This window comes from Bacillus rossius, chromosome 2 (genome assembly GCF_032445375.1).
Source record: "Bacillus rossius redtenbacheri isolate Brsri chromosome 2, Brsri_v3, whole genome shotgun sequence".
Taxonomy (NCBI): domain Eukaryota; kingdom Metazoa; phylum Arthropoda; class Insecta; order Phasmatodea; family Bacillidae; genus Bacillus; species Bacillus rossius.
Genome location: NC_086331.1, coordinates 68,744,098 through 68,761,483, shown reverse-complemented (window position 1 = coordinate 68,761,483; position 17,386 = coordinate 68,744,098). Strand labels below are relative to the sequence as shown.

At 34.3% G+C, this 17,386-nt stretch overlaps 1 protein-coding gene across 14 annotated transcripts in view; it reads left to right on the top strand.

The window, feature by feature from the left end:
* The window catches only part of LOC134529350 (sarcolemmal membrane-associated protein-like), a 236,039-nt gene that overhangs the window by 180,968 nt on the left and 37,685 nt on the right, over positions 1 to 17,386 (top strand). For 10 of the 14 annotated variants that reach the window (XM_063363326.1, XM_063363314.1, XM_063363313.1 and 7 more), the window contains one exon: positions 1,128 to 1,190. The exons of the other annotated variants lie outside the window; for them this stretch is intronic. In XM_063363326.1, the coding sequence (XP_063219396.1) occupies positions 1,128 to 1,190 (63 nt within the window). The remainder of the gene's footprint in view (positions 1 to 1,127; positions 1,191 to 17,386) is intronic. 14 annotated transcript variants of the gene reach the window in all.

Below are 17,386 nucleotides of genomic sequence, written 5' to 3'. Positions count from 1 at the left end.
GAGAAATTAGTGCAAACTGTCTTGTAAAGTATTATCTTTCTGTACCTGCAAAAAGTCAATGTATGTGTTATTGTGGAAGTCTGGAAAGAGGTTATGTGCCAGTTTTATTCTCTAAATGTACTGCTTTGTGTGGTCACAAGATATCAGATAAAAGGACTGAATCTTCTTCAAGTATCAATAAAAATATTTTAAAATGAGTTTGGTGTCTGAGAAACATTATTCCAATACACTAATTGGGGATAGTAACATTTCTTCTGGAACTGCAATAATTTTCAGCACCCAAATCATTTTTTTTTGCAAGTGTTTATGTATGTCCACTTCAGATCAAATTTTGAGCTAGCCGAGGTGTTCTGGGGTGTGATAATGCTAGGATAGTTTGTAGTCCTATTATTCACCAATTGGGACTTTATTCAGTATGCATTTTTTTTTATATATTTGCATTTCTAATATACTTTTTCAACTTACTGATAGAATGTCTTGAATATAGACATTTCATTACTAAACTGCATTTTGTTTTCTTGTTAGTAGTAAATAATTTGACTTCTTGTGAATCTATATAAACCATTATGCCTGTAAGTGGTGCCACTGTCAGGTTTGTTTGCTAATTTTTATATCAAACTACCATAGACAAATGAGTGCGAGCTATGTATAATTTTACTACTTGTCTCGCTTACAATATTTAAATAGCAATTTTAAACAATACCTCTATCATTTTCTTGTAACAGAAAAATATTGTCTTGTTGGGCACCATACATTAGGCAAAGTCGAAACCTGGGTTTCCACATATTTGACTTGTTCAGTGGCCATTTCTGCATATTTAGGGTTTTTTGTACTTTTATAAAACATAGTATTTAAAATAGGCTTACCTTTTCAATTTTTGTTTATAGATGCCAAGTAATTTAAAATTTAGTTGTGTATTGATGTAAACAAAAATTTACATATTTCACGTAACAAAATATGTAACCCTTATGCAACATGAGATTCTCTAAGGCTTTTTGGATGTTATATTTTTGTATTTTATTATTTTTAGTGCTTTAACATATCAAGTCTAATCTGCAATGTGTATTTATGTTTACTTTTATTTTGTACCTTGTACATGGTACTACTAACTATTTTTTATTTTTTAGAACATATACTGGTGTTGGAAAGTTTTCTTGAGCATTATGTCTGCATGGTGGTGATACTAAAAGGTTTGAGTTATTTTATTTGCTTCAAATGCAAGGCACCTAATTTTTGCATGATTTTTTTCCCCCCAAATTATAAAAATTAAATTTTGCCAAGGCTTGCTTGAAATGCATGATTATCAAGGTTGTACATAATGTGTAACAGTTAATATAACATAGGTTACGTATTTTACTTAAAGCATCATAACTGTGTGTTTAAATAGACATTGCAAAAGTTATGCCATGGTATTTTAAAAATACAATTATAAATTTAGGACTATATTAAAAGGAACACTATTTAGTTATGATCATATATATTTTTAATGTAACTTCTGAATAGAATTTGTGATCTTCAAGATTTAGTGACACAAAACAGGTCAAGTGAAGAATTGATCTTTTTCTGAAAAGCCAGTATCAGTTAATTGACTGTATGGTGATTTATGTCATGGAATATTGTAGTGTTGTTAATATAAAAAAGTAGCTTTGTTTTAGACTCGTGACAAAACATGTATCTTAAGCTAAATATTATGTTCACTAATTCTGCAATAAATGGGAGCAATCTGGCCCAGTAATTTTTTACAAAAGATATTTTTTATGTATAAATATAATTTTGAGTTTACTTCTGAAGGTAAGAAGCACATTTGCATGAATATACATCTTTATATTTGCATGAGCTTTACTGTGAATATATATGTATATATAAACCATCATGATCTACTACATTTGGTGTATTTTGAGATACACTTTTAGTTTAATGCATATTTATTTGTTAACCTAGTGTTTGTTGGTTCTTTTCTTATATAGTTTACATGGCAGTTTTATTACAGTGTGTGGTTTATGTGTGCTCACTAAATGGCCTTGTTATGTTGCTTTTTATAATAATGTTATATTATAGGCTTGAGATTTATAATTTTATGGTTTGCTACTAGTTTGGCTTATTGTTACTATGCTGTGCATGTACTAATAAAACAAGTAGTGGAGGGTAGGGCTTGGAAAGCAAATGTTTGTATTTGTTCTCTGCTTCTAATTCAAAGACACTATAGTTATTGATGTAAACAAAATTTACAATACATCAATAATTAAAGCTAAAGTAAATTAAATCAATAATTGGTTCATGACTTTTCTATATTATGTTGATTTTGGCCTATCAACCCCTATCACTTTACTTACCATTGCTGCCTGCACTGAGATTTAACATTTACTGTGGTTACTTTTCTTTGTTTAACTATAAGCATTTTTTTCGCTGTCAGTATAACCTACCATCTAAACCTATTAAAACTTTTGGACTTCACTTATCTTTTATTGAGATATAAGTGGCTTAAAATTTACTATCACTACTTTTCTTTGCTCTGGATTTGCATTGAATAATCTGGCCATGTTCAAATTAAAAAAGAAAAATTGGGAATTAACACTGATAGAGCTGCAAAACATTTTTCCTTTTCTGAATCTGTTAGGAAGATATAGTAGTTTAAATGCAAGAGATTACATAGATTAATATTAAATTTAAAGCCCTCTGAAGCTTATATAAGTTTAAACATGAATGGTTTAATTAATGTATGAAATAGAAACTAGAATTTACATTTTAGCAGAAACACTAATGGCATATTTCAAAAATAATGTTGGTGAATATCAGGGATTGATTAAGTGGCATCAGTGCTACAGAGTAAAAAGTCATGTTGAAAAATGTTTGAGGTTGTTTATTATCTCACTTCAACTCTAAGTTTCCTTTTTTTTTAAAGCACAGACTTTAAATGTTGTGACAGCACAGTTTATTTTTAAAAATTTCTCCACAATAACAGAATCGAACCTTTTGAATAGTATTGAGTAGCTTCTTATAGATTTGGTTGTGAAAATAAGATAAATTCAAGGCATTACGTACCCAAACAAATGAGAGAGGGAGCATCAATAACCATTTGAGTACATTTAATATGTATGACCATAAATTTTTCATAAAAAATTGTAGCATTGTTAAAAAAAAATATTTAGCAAGGGAATGTGCCTTGAAATGCTCTATGCCAGTGCTCAACAGAAACCAATCCCTTTCATCTGGCCAGCGGGTCACTTAATAACAATGAGGTCTGTGCAGCTTGTTTTGCCCTGGCACTAAACATGCTGTCTGGTCCTAAGTAGGGTTACCAGACGTCCGGCAAAAGGAGGACATGTCCTCCTTTTTATGTATTTTTTGCGTCCGGCCGGATTTTCCTTAATGCTCCAAAATGTCCGGCTTTTTTATAAAGTGAGATAATTCCTGCAGTTGCACTCTGAGTAAAGCGCTCGGTGCGCGCTAATGCGCTGTCCGCAGAGTCACCCCACTAGTAAGTAGTTCTATGACAGCTTGACAGGTAGCAGCACATGCAGAAGCACGTGTTTTTAATTATGCTGTATATGCGTAGTTTGTTGGATTATTTATACTGAAACTGTATTAAATGCCAAAACATTGTAAAATATCGTACTCCATTGTTATTAATTCATGGATTTTTAAAAAAAATATATTGTCCTCCTTTTTAGTGAAATGTCCTCCTTTTGCGAGGTGAATGTCCTCCTTTTTTGTTATCAGTGTCTAGTAACCCTAGTCATAAGTGCGTATTCACTCGATATTGTCTCATGTCGATATTGTCTCATGTCAATATTCTCTATCAAACATTTTTAATAAGTTTAATCTCAGCAGTGGTATGCTTTTCCCATAATTTCTGTAAGGAAAGATGCTGTAGCATGTCTTATCCTTGTATTACAATGTAATAAGCATGTTTTTTCACTTTCCAATACATCATTTCTGCTATTAGTGTTGTTCTTGTTTCAAAATGTGCCATTGCTTGATGGCCTAAAAATTTGAAATTTAATTTTGGAGTATATATTATTTTGTAATTATAGTTAGTAAAAATTCACATCTTTTGATTTTTTTTTACCCCTAAGTATATTTCAAGGTGTTAAGAAAAATTTATTTTGAAATTTTTTACGTGGAACATTTTTGGTGAAGCCTTAAAACTTCATCACACCCACAGCTTTGCAAAGAACAGGCAACAACATAATAGATATTTCGACACGAAAGTCCATATCTTTGTACGGTACTGAAAAATGCATGTCGTCTTAATTACCAGAATATATTAAATGAAAAAATTTGTTCACCTTTGACCTATGTATGTTTATGAACATATGCCTAAAATGTCAATCACTGACCAGGTTTTTTTTTGTTTAATGGGAGAATAAATTGAGCAAGTTGTTGAAAATAAGATAAATGTGTTTTTTAAGAAATGCAAAACCAATTTCTTTATAAGTTATCTGTCTGCGGTTTTTGAAAGCTACAACTTGTTGCAAGTGTTTTTGTGCTTTAAAAAACATTTGATGGCTTTACATTATGACCAGTAAAACATTTATCTTTGTTGGGATGCAGTTAAAAGCTGCCTTACACAGGCTTTTATCATAGCTGTATAATTCTAATCCTACCAAGCATTTTAGGACACAGTCCAGCAACGTTAAGTTGTACACTTAGTGTATTGTATGGTATTTGAATAACTTATGGTAAAAACGTGAAGTTATCACATTTATTTTTGTTTAATTGATATTTTTCAACATAAAGGTTTATTACAATATTTTGTTTGCAATGCAACAAAATTCAGTGTAAAGTGTTCTGGAATGAAATCCTGTGTAACGCAAGGATGAAAGTGCCTTTCTTGACTGTAATATTAGTTTCAGTTTAGGTTATAAGTGCTATCTCCTATCCCCCCTCCCCCTTCTCTAATGAACACATACACTCATAAATGATTTTTAAAATAAATTATTGTATTGTTCTACTTACATCTTTCTGTTTGCAGATATACCCGTATTTTTAATGTAATTATATCTTAAGTGAAAACAGATATTGCTACCTAATTTTTCTTGTTAAGGAGTGTTGCTCTTGTCCAGCATTTTAACAAAAACATTTATCATGGCTTGTTTATTTCATGAAAATTTCAGTTATTTAATAATTTAAGTCACATCTACTAATTAATATTATTTAATTAATTTGGTGTTTATACATAAAATTTTTAAAAAGTGTTTATATGAGTATATGCAGAACAGACATGCTTAGGTGGATATATTGTGCAGAACATACTATCATTAAAAACAAAAAAAAATAGCTTCAATATTTAATGTTAAAGATATTACTTTAAATATATTTATGCAATTAATAATCAAACAAAAGAACACCTTCCTGAATGCCACCATACAGTGTCAACCTGACAACAGCATACTCTATTTATCCTGTATTCAAACTAAGTGGAGATCACAAAGCCTAATTATTGGCTTGCACAATTGTTTTAATACTTTGTTATCTCTCCTGTAGCAGCTCGTCAAGAGATGCCAAAGGAGAAACGGGTTAGGTTTACTTGCGAACAAACTTAAACAGTTTGGTGTAATACACTTTTTTATTAGAACAAGATTTACAGATGACACAATATGTAAACTTGGCACTTTAGGTAGCCGTGAACACCTGTCGCGAAGTATCGCTTAACAGGATACGGCTTGCAAGTCTCTGTAAACAGAAGTATTTATAAATGCTTGAACAAACAATAAATACACAAACCCTCTTCCTGATTATATTCTGAAGATTGACCTTTAATTAACAAACAGCTCTCCTTACTCAAAACACACAACATAAACACGCAGTTTACATGAATTTAAATTGGGTTTGATCACACTGGTGATATTAATTTGTCCAATCAACATTTACACACTCTTACTATTAATTTACAATTTGGGGTTGGACCGCAGCTGTAACTAATTATTATAATTATTTTATTTTCGCACTCAGACAATATACATCCCTAGTGGCGAAACGCCTACAATCTACGAAGTGGGTCTTTACAACTCTGTTAAACAAAACAAGTACAATAACCCTTGTTATGTGATGTCTACCTCCTTCATACTCTAGGTTCTTAGTCTCGTCCGGTGTTGGTTGTCCTCGCTGCCACTATACCTATGTAACCTTCGGTGACTACGTTTAACTCTACGGGCGCACCTTGTGCACCGACTCGCTCGCTTGTCACTCGCTGAGCAAATGAACCAAAAACGAAAGTCTGCCCTCAGCCCTCCTGACCTCCAGGGAGTATTTGCCTTCACCTGAGGACTCTAAATTCGAACAGCAGCTTTCCACAATTTACTCGCCAAGCGAGTCCCCACTCGCTCAAGGCGAGTACTGTTAGCGAGTTTGCACGTCTTTGCGTCTGAGGCTAAGTCCGTCTCTTCCTTACCGTCGCCAGCGGCTAAGCCCCAAACCACAAAAATACGTTGAAGTTCGACTTACAGTGGTAGATATTTTCTAAGTCCCACCTCGACCTCGGGCGTCACGACAGTCTCGGGAGGCGTGGTTGAAGCAACCGGGAAGGCGTCCGCTAAACGTCCCTGGTGTAGAGTTGTTGGATCTCGGCTGTCCCTCGTAGTCTGTCTTGTTTCGCGGCGGTCCCGGAATCTTCTAAGTCCCGACTCGTCCTCGGGCGTCGTGGTGTTGGCGTGTGACGTAGTGGATGGCGGCAGCGTGACGTGTTGATGTCTTCGGAGCAGTGCTATAAGCTTTAGACTCTGGCCGCCCGCCAGGCACCTTTGCTTGATTCTTATCAGGCGACCCCAACTTATACTCGAGGAAAGGAAATGACATCATTAGTATCCAATCGCGGACCTCGGCGGATAACCGCATCAGCGCCCAGTAGCCGTTCGCTTAGCTGTTACTAAGCACATGGCCACCAGCGATTCTTTTGTAGCTATAGGAGTATTCAAAACCTGAGTGTTATACAACCCGCTTGACTTCAACGTTTCGCAGATGTCCTGCCGTTTAGGGGCAAAATCGTTAGGTAGGGGTAACCTACCATAGCAACTTCAACACTTGGACATGTCTCCCATGCATGTAACTTAAATTAACTATTGCAATACTCCTAGCTTGTCAGAACGAGGGCAGCACTCAGTTTCCATTTTCCAGTTAATGTTGTGGAACTGAGTTTTATAGTTTTAACCAGGAGAAATTTAAATGCATTCAAATTAATAGCATTAACACTGTTAATGAAAATATCCCAACAGTTCAGTTATATTTTATTCGCTTTTTATCAAATTGTCATGTGGTAGTAATATGGAGGATAAACAAGAGTATTGTAATAAAAAAAATGAATGTTATGAGTACAAAATAAAATTATTTGCTAAAATTATTATGCATACTTAGATACCTCTCAGTGTAGAGGGTAGATTATTAAACTTACAATAACAAAGTAATGAAATAACACTGATCAATAATACAAAATGTTATGATAATCATCTTAAATCAATTTAGTTTGAGAAAGAAATTGATAAACATGGCATGTAACAACAACACATGAAAATACAAATCTACATAGGAATGATTTGAGCTCTAACTTAAAATTGCCTTTCCTCATCCTCCTTGGGGCATAAGACAGACTCAATACTCAGATGGGAGTAAAGCATGTTTAAAAATATACCTAAAAAATAATTAATAGGTTTTAATTGCCAATGTTCCCCAGCCAAAAGTAAATGAATTTACGATATGCATTAAGAAACCTTAAAAAAAAAACGCAAAGTAAATGGATGGATTTATAAAGTGCGCATGCAAAATCAGCTATACATTCATCAATAATTTTACAACATTTATTTAAGACTTCATGACTATCAACTTTTTCTAGTAGTTGATCATAAAACTCTTTTCTATACAATTACATCACCGAGCAAAAACATTTAACCAATCTGTTAATACATTATGTTAAACAAAACAAATATAACATAGAGAGCACTTTTTGAAATAACCTGCATAAACCGGGGTGTCTACATATCACGGAAGTAATGAAAAAGTCGAGAAATTGAAGGAGTGGTCACGAAAAAATAGAGAAACTGAAGGAATGGTTATGAATGTCGTGAAAAAATAGAGAAACTGAATGAATGGTCATGAAATGACCTCACCCAGTGGTGGACAAAAAAACCGTCCCTCGATTTGTGCGGAATACGGCTTGTGCACACGCGATTATGCACAAAGCCCAAAAATTATTTGTGTAAGAAAATCTCGCCATAAAAAGTGGACATTTTGATATGCTTCAACATTCACATTTCTTACTCAAGGATTGAAATTCATGTTCAACTTAAACAATTTTGAAAAACTGCAAGATTGAATGGATTTATTTTTTTCACCATGTGAGATAATGAAGTTCTAGTTCATATACAAAAACATAAGCGTTTATGACATTTTGTTTAGTGTGGTTTATATATGCTTATTGTTTTGAACATACTGAAACAATAAAAAAAAATTTAATACTCCCTTTGTTTACATTTTCCCAGTTTTTACATATTTTTGCCCGGGTCCCTTGAAATAGGTAAAAATGAGTTTCTACTGTATATCAAAAAGAAGTTTAACTTCTAACATGCGTTTATAAGTGCATGCACACTATTTTTTGACTGGCAAACTAAAGTGTAGCATATACAGCACCATGTAGACAGCTCTGTCAAGTTATCTTAAGAATATGTTTTTTTCCTCTTGTCAGTGCTCACCTCCAACCACACCTGTTCATTTTCCTTTCATGCTGTATTCCACTCAATGCAGCAGCAACATATTTTCCCACAGTTGTTCAGAGTAGTTCGTACTCCATGCAAATGGAACATAGATTCTAACACATATGACAATCATGTAAGCTTTTGACACTTGCATATTATTTTCATTCTATTTACCAGAAAATGTGATCTTCTTGATCTACTGTTGCAGCAGATCACAATAGATGAGTGGGTCGGTTCTTATTCCCCATTCATTCAATACATTTCTAAGTCAGATAGTAAATAATAGTGTTTTTCAGGATTATTGTATTTTGTGCTATTAACTATTTATTTTAATTTCCTTGTGCATTGTAAAATATTTATTTTGGGGCCAAGTCATATTGGCAACTATGTCATTAACCTGAATGCAATGTATGTACATACTTCAACATCTTTTTTCTGTCCTCCTACAGTTTCAGCAGCAGCAGCAGCAGTCATTGTCTAAAATATTAAATATGAGGTGTTTTGAAATTACTTTTACAAAATCTTTCGTTTCTGCTGGAGTCATTGATCATTTCTGCTCCAAATTTCAATTTTTTTCTTTATATTGATAGTTTATTACACATGCACAATATTATAGCATTCATATAGTATATTTACTTTTATCACATTAACTAGTTAGAGTGGTTTAAAAATGAGAATAAAATGCTTGTGCAGGAGGGAGGCTTTGTAACACAATAATGCGACAAAATACAAAAGATCCTTTTCTGATTTCCCTTTGTGCTTCAACAGCCTTCCCCTACCATTGCAAGACAGGAAGAGTGGCGAGACAGGTGGTTGTGCTTGAGTTTGTCTTACTTGAGCAGCAACGTCGTAACTTAGGAATTTTTAAATGATGATTTGATCACTCACTTGGTATTATGACCCTTTTTGCATCCTGTTATTTTTCAATTATGTTTTTTAATTTTTAGATGGGAACTGGTTATTTCAAATTGTTTCAGTTTTTTGTTTATCCTCCAATTTATACAAACATCTTTTATTTAGAAATGCATTAACTTTAGGCGATTGGTGCACGGTAAAAAACAGTCAGCACTCCGAAAACAATGAATTTTGGAGCAGTTGATCACGAAAATGTCTAGATTCCTCTGTCACAGTTTTTGTGCAAGGAGGTCAGATGCTTAGTTCCAGTTAATCAGTGACAAGATGGCCTACGTACGTGTAGGGTGTCGCTTGCACTCACTCCATGGCGTGCTATCTATGAGGAACTAGCAGAACCTGGATGGTCATATCTCAGTCTCACTCCACACACAGCTGATACTGTTCACTCGTGGGCAGAGGAGAAAAGCTTATTTACTTTTTTTTCCACCAGTCCTTTGCTACAAACCAATGACAAGAGGGGAAGGGTTGTGGGAGTGTGGGAAGGTTGGTCTCAGCTGTCCACAGCTGGAATCACCTTGTGACTATATTTCAAGGAGCTGGATCATTGTTTAGGCCGTATATTCTACTTGCCACTTTACTTTACCACATCGTGAAACATTATTAAAACTGTAAGTTTTCCCATGCCTAAATTCTGCAATAAATACATTATATAAAATTGTAAATACAGAGCAGTGGTCAGCAGCAATTTTGTGTTTGAATCCCGGTGCCATGACCGGGCAAGTTCATTTGTACTGACATTAGGTTGTGGCCATTGAGAGAATATCTTAAATTTAATCTAAGGGAAACTGCATTTAATTATATTTGTTTCATAGTTACTTAGCTACCAGCTGTGGAACTGCTTTGTTTGTTTATCTTGTTGTAAACACCATTTCTAAACATTCTTTTATTTTTGGACAGTATATATTTATATTTAAAGCATTTAAGAGCACTCCACGTAATTACATAACATAGACGCACAAAGTCTCAAGACTAGAGGTCTGGGACGCAGACTTTTGTGCATCTGCCGAGTTTCTTTAGCCTGAAAACTAATTTAGATCATTTATAACAGTGAATTCAACTGATTTAAATAAATTTTTCTATACACCTGATCAGAGAAGTGGATGAATAAAACATTTGTGATGTGTCCAGCATACTGGCAACGCTAGATAATTATTTGAAATTGCTTTTTCTTATTTTATTTCCAGAAATTAAGTTGGAATGGTCTGGGTTTAATGTTTATTTACATCTTGTGTTATAATAAATTGTTCTTTGCCAACTTCACTGTAATAAAATCTTGTTATTTTGGTATAACTAACTGTTCATTATTGTTTAGAACAAAGTAAGCCAACCCTTTATATAATTTATATTTGTTGTTTTTAAAGCTCAGAGTTGTGTAGATTACAGCTGATAACACAGAATTGGAACATTGTTTAGTTCTCCCTTTTCTTTTTTGTCACAAAATGTGTCCCAAAAATTTTCGTGATTGCCAAATACGTGGTAAGGGCCTTTTTAAAATATTCTTGCAACGTAGTAGGTACTACTACAATCTTTATTTGCTGAGGCAATAGCTGTTCGTGCCTCTCTCATCAATCGTGGAATCAACTGGGACAGTTGGCACCTTGCAGGGATGTCGTGATCAGTATCCTTTGTAATAGTGCGTAGTTTGCTTGTATAGGTTCTTGTAATATGGTTAGCATATTAAAATTTCACTACATATGAAACAGCTTGCTAAATCCTTAAATATGAACTGGAATCAGTATCACTGTTAATGTACAATTAACTTATCCCATGCATTGATTTGCTTTCTTTGAAACATTTTACAACAATTTTTTTTCAATTCTTCTAAAAGTTCCTTTATAATTTTTTTAGTATTTATGTTGACTAGATTAGCTTCCTGTTTTTTTTTGCGTACAAAAAAAATACTTGTGTATTCAATACATAAAATAAAATTTAGCTAAGTAAATTTACAGAACTATGCAAATAATGTCATAAATCTATTTGTATTGATTCAACAAACAGCGGTAAGTGCTAAAAACTTCTGATTTCCTAAATAAACTCTATCTAGTATTGTTACTTTGACATTCTTCGAAGCGTTTGGAACTAAGAAAACCAAATGTTTGTTATGTCAATGTGACAGAAAGTTTAAATTGCAGATCAACAGCATTAAATGACAGGTAATTTATTAAGATAATTTTTAATATTGGTTTTACACAGGTAGAATATCTAACATTCACCGGGTGTTGAATATCTAACATTCACCGGGTGTTGACTCATTCCTCTGCGACATTTTGAGTTATAATGTTGGTCTTGAGGCCGTGTCTCAGTACAAGAGTGTGCACTGTCCCTCTACACGCGTTGGCTCACTACTAGCTAATGAACTACGATTTCACAGTCAGCTCTCTGCCTTCGACGCACCGAATTGAATCGCATTATATTGGGAAAAAGAAAAAAGCTTGAAAAATAAATAACTTCAATATGCATTACCTGCATAATAAATGTTAAGCTTCTGATAAAGAAAACAGTTTTGGAATACTTCATATAATTATAGTTGTTCTTAGACTTCGGAAATTGTTAAATATGTGTCCAAGTTGCAGTGAAATTATTTCATAATGACACTGTGACAAAGTATAACAATAATCCCATTTATTAATTCTCGAGATTCCATCCTAGAGCTTTCATATACGTTTGAAATGAATTTTCCGTGACATTAAATTTACTTACAAATTAAATTTATGGTTCCAAAAACTAAATAAATAAACTTTATAACAGTGTGTAGCTAGAGATTTACCGAATGAGTACTCTGTCGACGAGTTGTGATGCGGCCTCAAGCTCACCGGTCGGGTCTTCACTCTTCATCAATGCGGTACTTCGCACACACTATTACTGAATATCCCTGTGTATAAAGAGAGAAAAAAAACATTTGTTGACTTTTTTTGTTAAAATGTTAACACATGCGAGTGAAGCCAAGAGTATTTTTATTTTGTCCTAGCCTGATTGACAACAACAGCAAGGAAATTATAGTGTTACCTCTCGTGTCAAACACAAGAAGAACAACGGGTGATACGGTAGACAGAGGTGTGCTAAGTGTTAGATATCAACTTTTTTATTCTTAAAATACGCATACCCTTCATCACAAACAAATATTAACTTCAAGATATAAACAAATCACATTTGTTTCCAGAGCTGTCACTTGTTACACAGCTGGAAAGTCTCTGTGAACAGAAAATACAAAAATGATTAGGACAGCCCTTATTTAAGTGAAAGAACCTTAACAAAACACTGCGCTTGGGGCTACTTAACTAGTACATAATGCCCGCGGCAATGCATTGGGTTACACTGTCAATTCAAATTATGTGAATTTACAAAAAAATACATAAAGTGACAATAAACCATACTTAAATGCTGAAGGCAGAATATTGATGCACGTTAACGAAATATATTGCAAGAATAAGGATATCTGCAGTTCCTTCAAGAACGAATAGTAAACAAGTTTTATGATTTGCAAACACACAAATATAAAACTGTTATCATTTACGTTAATGCTCTTAAGTATGATATTAATTCTTAGCAACATAATTATTAAACTTCACTAAAACAAGCGAAGGAGTGACTGCTAAGTTGAAGTCCTCAAAGTTCAAAATTCTTCTTGTATCTCCATTTACATGTTAGTTTATTTATAACTGAAAAACACGTAGTTCTGACTGTTGAATCCGGGAGTTACTGTTATTTGTCGAATCAAAGAAAATGTCTCTTTTGGGTGGTTTTAAGCTCAAACACCGTCATCTCCAAACCATGCCACCGTCAACGCTACCCCCTCTTCGGAATTTTATAAGTATTGATCCAACTGGTATCGCTGTCTTAACGTTGTTGCTCTTAGCTGGGCAAACAGAATGTTCTGGGCCTACATGACCGGAACAGGCCACACACCCGATGTCCGGTACAAAGCCCGCCCTACGAAGTTCGCAGAGCATTTCCGAACAGCTCCGATGCTTTCCGCGCAGCGCGCGACAACTGGTGTTGAACATGTTGCATCCAGCGCGCGGTTAGGTGCCGCGCTGCGTCATCAATGTACGTATGCCGGGCATACGTAACAATAGAAAAGTACAAAAACTAATTGTTTACAGAAAAGTTGTAGCTTATTGCGTGAGAAAATTAATTATTCATTATGTTACAAAATAGGCATGGGTATAGTTATTTTAATATTGTGTAGAAATATGTGATTTCAAGTCATAGATAAAAACACAAAAAAACTAAATATTTAGATTGGGTTGGTTTGTTTTCTACTTCAATAAAAACATAACCAGTAAAATACATTTTGCAGCACGATTTTTATTTTTCCATGGGGACATAATTTCTTTGCATGAGCGAGCACTGCATCATCTACAAAGTGTGACCGTAGCTGACGCGACATGTCTTCACCTGTTTGCCTCTTCCCCCGGAAATTCTATCCTCTACACACCATTCTTCCCCCTTCCCCTGCCCCAACCCTAAATCCCCCTTCCACTGCTTTGCAGCAGCCACCCAGAGTTCCACCTATTTAGTTCGAGGAAATGCCACCATCAGCGCCACGTCGCGGGGACATTCTTTCCGGCGGTGAAAGTTTTGCACACAGTGCTGGAACTGCCACTCCTACGCACGTTTTTTGAGTCAGATCGCTTCAAATCCAAAAGGATATAAGAATATATACATAATACTGCAATGTATTACCGAATATGTTTTCAGTTTCATTTTAATTTATTAGTTAAATGACTTCTTAAGTAGACCAGCAATGAGTAATGGAAATTGTCAACATTCAACTGTAATTTTGACCATTTATAACAGTTATTCTTACTTTTATAGGAATAGTAATCCATTCGTACAGATATTAGTTGTGCTATACTTAAGATTAAAATTCTTTACGTTTTTCATTTTATTGTTACCACGGAAAGAAAATAAATAGGTTTACAAGGACATAACTTAGTAAACAAAAATTATGAAAAAATAACTGTATATTTTAACTAAAAAAAAAGAAACAATAGTAAATAGGTGCTGTTCATTTAGTTTCATCAAAATATTTTCCAAGCACCAATCGCCATAAGGCCCTTGTAAAGTCATGGCTAAAACTATGATGAACTTAGTCTAATTTATAGCATAGCTAAAAACATTTAATTGTGCCAATATTTTACTAAAGTTCTATAAAAACCTATTGAACACATATGTTCCACTTAACAATGAAACAGGAGTAAAAAGTTATCACTGTGCATGAACAAAACAAGTTGTTTAATTTAAATTGTTTGGTTTTGGTGTAAGTTTTATTAAAAACATAGGATTTGCTTGTGTCATTTGTAATTCTCAGTCAGTTTTGTATGTTGTGTTTTAGGGATTATGCTGAATGTTTTTTGTTCAATTGATTACTACAATAATAGTTTTTTTGATCGAAATTTGGCAGTAATTTACTTTTCACCTACATTTAGAAGTTACCAAATTCATATCATTGAGGTAATCTTCAGACTTCTGCTTTGATTTAAAAGTAAGCAAACCATTCGGAACAAAACCTTCCTCTACACCTGCATGCACAACTATTAATTGTGAACGTATCCCAATTGTATCTGTGATGCCTACTTCTATAGAAGAACTTGCACTGTGTGTAGCTTGAATGTAAGTTTTGTCAACATACCTACATTTCTGCCAGCCATACAAATCCACATATTTTTTTTCAATTTCACCGTCACCAAGCATCTATTTCAGGAATTTCACTCAAAATTTTCTCTTGAATGGACACTTTTTCCATTGGAACTCTAGCTTCAACAAATCTCTCAAATATTTCCTGCTTCAGTTTATAAATTATTGTTCCTACAAAGTCTTATTTAATTTCTTGAATGTCAGGACTGATTTTCTTACAGTACGAGACACTTGCATTTTTCTCTGCACTGCACTACTGTAATCTAGTCTACTTCAGTTTTTTTCCTGTGCTCCGTTTTCTTATCTGTAGGGGTCAAAAATTCAAATTTGTTTGCTCTTTGCTTTACTCTCTGCCAGAGTTTGAGTTAGTGGTTGAAATTAAAACACTTGTTCAAGCATTAGTTGTTCCAGCGATGTTGTTCGTCAATTTATACATCTTTTTTGGTTCACTTAAATGCTTTTCAATACTGTGAACTATCTATCTCCCGTGCTTGCCCCAGCAGTAGTGTACCTGATTTAATACACAATTTAAACCCCAAAATAGAAGCCATTATGTAAATCGGGTAGTGTAACTCTGTGTGCCAAACAACAATGCGGGACCAATGTTGTCAGCTAGCAAGTTCATCTAGCTGGTTCACGAACCTCAGTTGTCTATCTCGTTGGTCCAAGGACCTAAACACGTCCTTCTCACTAGTATAGGAAAGTAAAAAGGCCACTTGCTGGACCAGGAACCTCAGCGTGCCCCTCTCTCTTGTCCAGCGACCTTAGCGTGCTCCTCTCGCTTATCCAGCGACCTTATCGCATCTCTTGCTTGACCAGCGACCTTAATGCACCCTTCTCGCTTGTCCAGCAACCTTAAATGCCTTCTTACTAATCCAGAGACTACAGCTCGGCCTTATCGCTGATCTAGACACCTCAGACAGCTGTCTCGCTGGTCCAGGGACCTCAACATGTCCCTCTAACTAGTACAGGAAAGTTAAACGTCTGTCTTACTGGTCCAGGGACCTCAAATGTCCGTGTCACTGGTCCAAAGATGTAAAACAGGTAGTGTAACTAACTCTGCCTGCCAAACAACCATGCGGGACCAATTTTGAAGTCTAGCAAGCAGCTGCATGATTAACTTCGTCCTTTTCCTGGCGCACTCGTTACGTAACTGCTCGATGACAGTGGGGTCTGGGCAGGTTCTTTGCATCTTGATCCTTTATAGAAGGGTCATAGAGGGGCAAGGGTCAAAAAAAAGGGAAAATATATGAGGGAAGACATTGAACACACTCACTCCAACAGGAAACATCAGGAAACATTGTCCAATACATTTACTCACTTAACCATACATGAATAAGGACAATTCTTTCAGAAATAACTGACGTGTATGCACTCCAACAGATGTGCTTGGCCCACAAATGAGCATAGACTGACGTGAACTCCCCTATTTCCCCTATTACTTGTGCAGTCGCATTACCATTTCTGCGTTTTTTCTCATTTAGAAACCACTCTACACTATTATTAGAGGTATGTTATCAGCAACACAAAGTGATTGATATCATATTAATTTACATATATTATCTCTGCCACATTTACTATTTATGGTAAACTGACTGAGTACTTGTTTGAACCACTGGGACTAATTTATTGTGTTCAGACTTTTACTATAGCTAATGTATGATGTTAATATTTACTAATATTATCTTTACATAATTGTTGCTGCATGAGCAGTACTGGTATATAAATATAATTTTCTGATTTTCAAATAGCTTTTGGAGTTTTTTGTTTATAATGATTGGCAGCCATTCAACAATCTGCAAAGTGAGGAAATATTTCAAATTCTGTACAAAATTTTACTTTTGAGCTTTTAAATGTTTAGAATAGTATATTTTATTTGTATATTTACATTGACAAATTGTTGTTACTAGGTATATTATGTGTAGTTTTATGTGTACATAGTACATACCATTTTCATCAGTGTTAAACTTATTACAAAAATTGATTATTTTATTTATTTTGTTTGTGTCACTTTCACATTTTATATTCCTGTCATCTTACTACATATAATTTTTAGCATCTGAAATGTAATTTTTTCATTACTTTTAAATCTTATTAATATTTTTTTTTCTACCTTACTGTGTCAAACTACCATTCCATCTTAA